The 8,998-nt window shown below is 51.7% G+C and overlaps 1 protein-coding gene across 1 annotated transcript in view; it reads right to left on the bottom strand.

Moving 5' to 3' along the window:
- The window catches only part of Nfatc2 (nuclear factor of activated T cells 2), a 114,592-nt gene extending 107,197 nt beyond the window's left edge, over nucleotides 1-7,395 (bottom strand). The window contains exon 1 of the mRNA XM_059261967.1: nucleotides 7,266-7,395. Within this exon, the coding sequence (XP_059117950.1) occupies nucleotides 7,266-7,395 (130 nt within the window). The remainder of the gene's footprint in view (nucleotides 1-7,265) is intronic.
- Nucleotides 7,396-8,998: the final 1,603 nt, after the last annotated feature.

Here is an 8,998-nt window from a genome sequence, read left to right on the forward strand (position 1 = left end):
TTTCATCACGTGGGTCCTGGGGATGGAGCTCATGTTGTTAGCAAGGGGCTCCCTTTCCCCACTGCGCCAATGCTGCCTCTGGAGACATTACTTCTGAATCACTACTCAAGCAGGGGTGTGTGCACTGTGCACTCTACACAAGGGTTTGATATTGGGGGGCCCCAGGGTCCAATGCCCTGAGCTTCCCCAAGAGCAGCTGCTTGATTTTTCTCAGGGGCCCATATCTTTGACTGACACCTTCTAATCTACTAACTATAAAATACTAGGTGAATTATACATAAAGTCCCTGGGGGGAGATGCCACGGGATGGGAGATGTAGATGAAGTGGCTTTGTATTAACAGCATGCCAGCCCAGTGTACCATCGCCCTACTGTTGCATATTTGGGGGAAAGTTTAGTAACTGAAGGTCAGAGAGAAAGTGAAAGGTATTCCCCTCTGCTCCAGGGGGAGCAGCAGGCAGCCTGCCTCGTCCCAGAGCAGCCCCGGCTCCAGCCTACCTGATGCCCTGACTCAGTTTGGAAACTGCCAACAAAACCTCTAGGTCCAAGGGTGCAGCAGTCTGGGAAGTGAGTTGGCCACAGCTCTCTGGGAGCCTGGGGCTATTTCCTGTGCTGGGGAGGGAGGAAGTCCTCTCTGGGGAAAAGCCTCAGGGTACCCATCATGGAGCTGCATTTTCAAGGCTGTTCCTTTCTGGGCCTGGCTCAGCACACACCTGGGAGCACCCCACATCACCCTCAAAGTAGCCTCCAGAACTTTCCGGCCACAGAATGTGAACAACTAAGGAAGCATTTGCAGGCAGCAGGGTTCCTGGGCTGAGCAGAACGGACAGGAGGCTTGAGTCAGAACCAGACTTCTGTGTTAGCTGACTTGCTCAGGCACCGGGTGGAGCCCAGCAGCCAACAGACACCACACCCCTCAAGGCCCATCTGCTCTTCTGGTTCAGGATACATCAAGGCTCTCAGTCCCCCTGGGAGCCAGAATGCTTAGGACACCCTGATTCGTCAGGGCCCATCCACAGTCCCAAGCCCATGCTGCTGGGGCAGGAATCCCCACACCTCGCTGAACCTTCACTTCTGCCCCAGTGGGGCCTATAGTCCTCACCAACCCATGGCACAGATAAGAAACACGAGCCAGGAACCAAAGTCACGTGACCTCCAGCAGCCCTCGAAGGAGCCTTAGCAACTTTGTATCCATCTGATGGACAAGCACTGATCTGCTTGCCGCAGGCCTGGCAGTTCCGCTCAGCCCAGGCTCCAGATAGCCAACAAGTCAAACCAGGGCTTTCTAGTTTTACATGTGATGCTCTGACTTGCACAGTCTGCGGGGGAGAAGGGCTGAGGTGCCCCCAGGAAGCATGCATGACAGAGAAAGAAGCAAAAACAGAGGCTGGGGGATGTGGCTCATCTCTGAAGAGTGCTGGCCTAGCTCGTACAAATCTTGGGGTTCCGTCCCTAGCACCTCACAAACTGGGTGTAGTGGTACATGCCTGTAATCCCAGCACTTGGGAAGTGGGGTCAGAAGCATCGGGAGTTCAAGGTCATCCTTGGCTACAGAGAAAGTTTGAGGCCAACCTGGGCTACATGAGATGAGAGAGGAAGAGAGGAAGGAGAGAAGAGAGAGAAGAGATGAAAAGTGGGGGGCAAACTCTCCCTTATGTCCCCTTTGTCCAATTCTATTTTGCTAGTGTAAGGCCCAAGAGAGAAGCACCAACCCTCCCACTTCTAAGGATCATCACATACAGGGGCTACCACGAGGGCAGCCTGTTGGACACAGTTGGAGGCTGTAGCTCTGGGGTGCTCTGGAGACCCTCTGGCTGTGTGCTGTAGGCTGAACAAAGACTCGGACCCCAGGTGCCCCGACTCCAGAGAGGTCTTGCATTGCCAATGTGTGAGCTACATTTCTTGCACTCAGCTCACCACCTTCTGGGGCTAGTGAGCCCCGGAGACAATCTGAGTGCTTCTGTTTTCAGGGTCTATGTGGCTCTGCTCCAGATCAGAACTTAATGATAAGGGACAGTGAGCCTTTCCAGCGAGGATGACGGGAACCATTCTAGCCCCACTGCCTCCCTGATCAGGCCTCTGCACCCTTTTCCTGGGGCACCTGGAGACCTAATTTGTCTAAAGTGGGTTCGTTAAGGCTTGTCTTTAACGTGACAAGGGCAGCATCTCTGGATGTCATGTGTGTCCAGCAAGCCAGCTTACTTAGTATACAGGCCTATTTTTAGTCAGACCAACAAAAGCCAGTTACTATATCACAGCACCTCATTTGTCCCCATTTGTTTACCAGGCTGTGTCCCATACAGGTTCCACGGTATCCAGGCAAAAGCAGGGACCAGGTCTCATTCATCTGCACACCCACTGGGCCTGGCACAAAACCAACAGGCCATGTGTTTGCTGGAAGGATGAGGTTTTCATTGTCCCTTGCAAATGGGGTTGAGAGCAGGTGTTCTCAAGCTGAAGTGCAGGTGACATGAGGGATCGGTCCAGGACTCCCTCGAGAAATGTTGTAAAAAGCACATGGCAGTGGGAGCTGGGAGAGGCAGTCCCCTGGGGGACACCGGCGAAGGGTGTGTATGTGTATGTGTGTGTGTATGCTGTGCTCAGGACATATGTGTGTTCACTGAGCCACTTTGTGCATGAGTGTGTGTGTGTGTGTGTGTGTGTGTGTGTGTGTGTGTGTGTGTGTATGCGTGTGTGTGAGCGGTATCTGTGGTTTTCATCAGCTTTTCAAAGAGAGTGAGCCCAGCAGGGTAAGGAAAGCGGAAACAGACTGAAAAACAACAAGCAATGATCAGGAGCCCGTGTTTGACCTCAGCAAGGTCAAGGCTAGTCCCATACACTTGAGCCAAAAGGGAGTCAGAGCAGGGAATGCATCAGGCCTACTGAGGCAAACTGGTACTGAGCACTGCCAGCATATCCATCCCCAGCACAGCACCCAGGTGACAGGATACTTTCTGGAGGTGACCACGGACTCCCGGGGAATTCCAAGTTGGAAGGAGGAAGAACCCACTGAACCACAAACCTTCCCAGGGGCACTCTAACGGAAGGAGCCACCGACAGCAGCACATCTCCTCTCCAGGGTGTGATCAGCAGCTGCCAGGACCCTATAACCCTAATCCAGTCCTCTGCATGAGATAAACTTGGACAACTCATCCGCTGGAAGAGAAATGAAAGTGTTCTTGACACATCTCCAAATAAACGTGGAAATCCAGTGGGATGACATGGATCATTTCTTAGATACACTTAGGTACCAAAGCTGATTCCTATAGAAACAGAGGGCATAAATAGGGCTGGTGAGACAGCTCTGGAGGTAAAAGGGCTTGCCACCAAACCCAGCCACCTGAGTTCCGTCCCTGAAACCCATGGGATGGAAGGAGAGAACTGACTCCCACAAGTTCCTCAGCATAGGAGAGAAACCTAAGGCCAACTCCACACATGAGACTGTTACAGAGAAGCATCACTTAGGAAAATTGCTGGAAAGGACCTCACTATACAATCAAACCGATATCACCACTACAAGAATATACATAGTGGCCAAGTAGAGTTTATACTGGGAATGATGACCTTACTTATAGTACATACTTATATACTTACACTTAGCTGACCTCTTACTATATAAACCAATATACAACAGGTCTAAGAATAAGATTATATTTTCTCATAGACACTCACATGTCTTTTATGCACTCAAGTCCTGTTCCTAATAAAACTCCCAGGGAAACAGGAATGGATATCTTCTGAGCATAACAAATACATACATCTAAATCCTACACCAGCATTTGAGGTCCTCCTACCAAGGTCAAAAGCAAGGCAAAAGGGACTGGGGAGATGGTTCATCAGTTAAGAGTGTCTGCTCTTATAGAGGACCAGAGTTCAGTTCTCAGCATCTATATTGGGTGGCTCACAACCAACTGTAACTCTAGCTTCAGAGGATCCAACGCCCTCTTCTGGCCTCTGCAGACAACTGCATGCACACAGTGCACATACTTGCACACAGTTACACACACACAGTTAAAATATTTTTTAAAAAAAGATAAAGATGGCTGGGTGATGGTGGTGCACACCTTTAATCCCAGCACTCAGGAGGCAGAGGTAGGTGGATCTCTGTGAGTTCAAGGCCAGCCTGGTCTACACAGAGAGTTCCAAGACAGCCAAGCACAGCTAAGGCTACACAGAGAAACCCTGTCTCGAAAACCAAAAAAAAAAAAAAAAAAAAAAAAAAAAAAAAAAAAAAGAAAGAAAGAAAGAAAGAAAGAAAGAAAGAAAGAAAGAAAGACAAAGATGCCTACAATCTTTACTTCAATGTAATCTTTCACTTCAGGTACCAGCCAATGAATTCAGAAAAGACAAGACAAGAGAGGCCTGTTCAGGGACACTAGTTCCACACGGGCAGAGCTGGGTCTTGCCTGGGGGTAGCCCCAGGATCTAACATAATAGGTGCTTAGGAAATTAGTTGGTTGAGTGACTGAGGAATGGTTCATGCTGACCAGGAGAGGGAGGGTTTAAAATGCTAGAGACAAAACCCACTGTGGTTAATTTCAGTGGACTAACTCACTCCAAGGACACTGTGTGATAGAACTATTATTTTAGCCATTTACAAATAAGCAAACAAGGGCCAAAAAAGAGGTTAAGTGACTTGGCCTAGCCTACTCTTCCTGTCTTTGGTTCCTTGCTTGCCGTGGGTCCACGGACCAAGGGTCTCACATCCAGCGGAGGAATGGTGGACCTCCCACGGTAGTTCAGCGCTAGGCTCGGACTTCAGCTCTGCCATTGACTGGCTCTGCTTTTTCCAGAAACTTACTCGACATCTCTCTGCCTTCGAGTTCTCCTCTTAAAATGGGAGCCAAAACTGTGCCTGCCAGCTAGGGTGAGAGGTATATCACATGGGCCAGTCCACATCCCACTGCTGCCAATGATCCAACCTCCCAAAACTTTCTTATGTGCCTTCACTGGTTTTCATGTGGCATCTGTCTCGATGTTGACCCTTTTCCTCCCATGGATTGTGCTAGGCTCATGGCCAGCTAACTTAAGGCACATCATTAAGACACTATCATCCTAGACCTATATCAAGATAAAGTTCACCACAGCTCTCAGGGAGTCCTACCATGAAGAAACAGAGAGGGGTTGACCCCAGAGGTGATCTCACATCTGCCTCTCAAGACTCATGAAGTTCTTCTGTGATGCTTGCCCCTCCTACACCCAGAGACCTCACTTTCCAACAGATTCCCAGAGCAACATTCGCTCATCTGAGCAAGGGTCTCACAGAGTGACTTTCCTAGGAATACAATTTAGAAAGGAGGCACCAAGAAGGAACTCACAGGTCCTTCCCCTCCGGGGAAGGTCAGGTCATCAGCAGTGAATCAAGCTGGCAGTATGTACCCTTGACATAAAAAGAGAATGGCCCCACACTCCTATGATCTCCCAAACACCTCTAGCCCTAATCTAACTGTGAGAAAAACAACAGAAAAACTCAAAACACAGCATAAGCCTGTGATCCCAGCACTGAAGATGTTGTGGTAAGGAAGCTGTCTAATTCCAGGACAGCCTAAGCTACATGATACCCTGTCACAGACATAAATTAAATAAGCTGCATATAACATATCTATAGCACCTATTTCTAACACAGTACTTCAAGGCTATGAAAACACACACACACACACACACACACACACACACACACACACACACACCGAAAAAGCATGAACTTTTCTTAATGACCAAGGATCAGCACCAAATAGACATACCCTGCTAATGTCTCAGGCCCAGAACAAGAGGGAGGGGTGCTGGGTATATGAGAATTCTGGGTTACTGTCATAGTGCTTCTATAAATGGGAAACTGGAACCCCAAAATAAAGTTTATTGTTAAAAAAACAACAACACAGGTTACTAGGCTTCCACATGGTCATTAAGCTACCCATCTGATGGCCACCGAGCCCCACTTGCCAAGAAAAACTATAAAAAGCACCTCCCACCAGATTTGGCTTGGAAACTATTTCCCCGGAAATCCTCACCCTCCACCCTCACCTCAGAGGGAGAGAGAGAGAGAGAGAGAGAGAGAGAGAGAGAGAGAGAGAGAGAGAGAGACTGTAAACTTGAGAACACACCGCCAGACATGACTTTAATCTTAATGAATGCAGAGACCACTGATACGTGTGACCGGCTTACAGATTCCTAACTGTGTCTTTTCAATGGAAGGCTGTCCCCAGAATGGAACTCTAAAACACAAACACTCGCTCCTCCACTGCTGTCACCACCTCTAGCCAAAACACAAAACTGTCACCAAGCAAGTCTCTTCCCAAAGGTCGCCCATGAGGAACCTGCTGGGGAAAAGGGTTAATGTCACCAGGACTCAGCAACAGACATCTTTCCCCAGCCAGCACCACAGTCCTTCCTACGCACCAGGCTCCACCAGATGCCAGCAAGCCTGGAGCCATCGGGGCATCTGGAGGCTGCCAGCAGCCTTGCCCCTGAGCCTGCCACAAGCATGGTGAGCTGTTAAAATCAGGAAGCCCGGTTAGGTTCTTGTTTGCTCCCAGACAACAAGCTTTCTAACCAGAAAATGTGAGGCTTGGCGTAGAGCCTCCTCCTGCCTCTGACAGCGTGTTACTGAACACTGAAGTGATGGGGGCGTTTGCCCAGCCCCCAGCAGCAGAGAGCAAATGAAGGCACAGACTGAACTCAGGCAGAAATAACCCGTGTCCTCCTCACCCAGGTGCCCATCTGCTATAGCATGGGTGAGGGGCTGGTGGAAGATCACTTAGCAAGCTTCGCTGGTCCACCTGCGGTGACTGTAAACTCAGAGAGGAAATGGGCCAGCCTCCTGACACCCAAGGCAAACCACCCTCTAGCATTAGACACACAGCCTCTTCCTTAGTTTCAACACAAAGTCCCCAACAACCGGCTTCCAGGATGCCGCAGGGCCACTGTCTCAGGGGTAAGACTGTCAGACTCTGTAGCAGCCTCCCTGGCATCCCTGGGCACACACCCCTCCACCGACTCCACTCTCAGAAGGATAAGACATCACTTCCACTACCTCTGGGGTGTCCTGGGGACCTGACCATCCTTTGTTGATGCTAACAGCGACCCTCAGGAGGATCTGGAAGCCGCCCCCCTCAGGATGGTGCAGCCACTGTCTCCAGCTAACCTCCCTGTCACCAGGGCAGGGGCAATCCCTGCTGCAAACTCCTGAGGAAGCCCTGCACCGGGTCCCCAGGCCCATGTCCCCGCCAGGGCTCGAGGGCCAGGCGGCGAGGAGCCTCCACCGACCTTCGATGGGGTTCAGATAGTCATAATCGAAGAGGATGGAAAAGTCCAGCTCGTCCTGGGGACTGCCCCCGGGCTCGTGGCCTGGGCCGTCCCCACCGTCGGGGTCGGGCTGCTGCTCAGGGACGTCCATGGCTCGGGGCAGCCGGGCTACGGGGCCTGGTAGGGTCGCGGTGAGGGGAAGAGGCTCGCGCGAACCGGGGTCACCGTGTCTGGGGCGCACGCCGGGGCCGGGGATGGCTCGCGAGCGCAGTGGGTCCTGGACGCGTCCGTCCGGGGAGCGGGTGGCGGCGCCAGCTTCCTGCTCAAGGCACCTGTTGCAGCCTGGAGGGGGCGGGGGCGGGACGGCGGTGGCTGGCGGGGCGGGGCGCCACCCGGACGGGGAGGGGCACAGCCCGGTCTGGCCTGAGTGACAGGCCCAGGCAACTTCTGCTTCACCTGCCACTGTCTGGCCCACAGTCCCGCCAGAAGCTGCAGCTTGCGAGCTCTACCTTAGGGACCATTCGCTAAGTCTTTCCTGGTTCCTCTCCTTCGCTGCGGAGGGGTGCCCTGTCTTCTCTGGCATGGTGCTGTTCCAAGTGTCTGACTTGCAAGCCCCAACCTCAATGGACCAGGCCTGGGCCACCTACCACATGCCACCCAGCATATAGCAACCACTGTAGCCCTGTGGGACAGATAAGGGATAAAGACACACTTTGACCACCAGGAGAGGGTGGGAAGGCTTTGGCGCCAGGGGGAAGTGACACGCGAAGAGTTTGATTGATGACGATCTGGGGACCCTGTCCTGGCAGTGAGAACAGGAAGTGGTCTGGTGTGTGGGAGGCAGGGCTGACAGGTAACTCCTACATCCTGCTGATGTAAAATGTAGATTACCAGGCTCCACCCCCTGGCTTTTGGTTCCATAAGTCTGGATTCAAGCCCGGGAATATGAACTTTTGATCAAGCCCCCAAGGTGAAAGTGTGGTGGCTGCTGAACACATCAGAACCCAGGGCCACCCTCCAAGAGCCTTCCAGCTTCTAACTTCTCAAACTGAGAAACGGGCAGTGGTCCCCGATGCCCTGGTTACAATGACCAGAACAGCTTTTTAAAGGTCAGGCCTTCACATGGGGCCACAGGTGAGGAGGTAATTAAGACTTCAGGAAAAAAAATCAAAAGATCAGAAGTCTGGGTGGGAGGAGCCTCAGGTCCTGGCCACACCCCAGGCTTGATGATAATGATGGCAGTGTGGACCAGGAGGAAGGGGGACAGAGGCAGGCACTCTCCAGGAGGAGCCACTACTCCACCATGGAGGTCTGCTTTCAAGCTATCCATCACTGAACTGGGCGTAGCCACGCATGCCAATAATCCCAACCCCTGAGAGGCAGAGGTAGTAAGATTCCTTCAAGTTTGGGGTCAGCCTGGGCTAGAGAGAGAGAAACTCTCACAGCCAAAAACAAAGGAACGGCTCTCACTGCTCTTCTCACAAACATTTGCTGAGATGCAGCATCTGCAAGGCCATCCCTCTGCCCTCGTCACAGGACACGGAAGTGAAGGGGCGCAACTGTGTGTAGAGTTTCCTAACACCCAGGCACACACTGGAATCTCGTGGAGACTAGTTAACACATTCAGCCTCCCGAGCCTCATGGGGCACCAATTTAACCAGAACGCTAAAAGTTGGCCATGGGGCTCCTGACATCTGCGTTTTTAAAAAAGCTCTCCATATGCTTCCAAATGAGAGGCCAATGTGACAGCAACT

This window comes from Peromyscus eremicus, chromosome 4 (assembly GCF_949786415.1).
Source record: "Peromyscus eremicus chromosome 4, PerEre_H2_v1, whole genome shotgun sequence".
NCBI classification, from domain to species: domain Eukaryota; kingdom Metazoa; phylum Chordata; class Mammalia; order Rodentia; family Cricetidae; genus Peromyscus; species Peromyscus eremicus.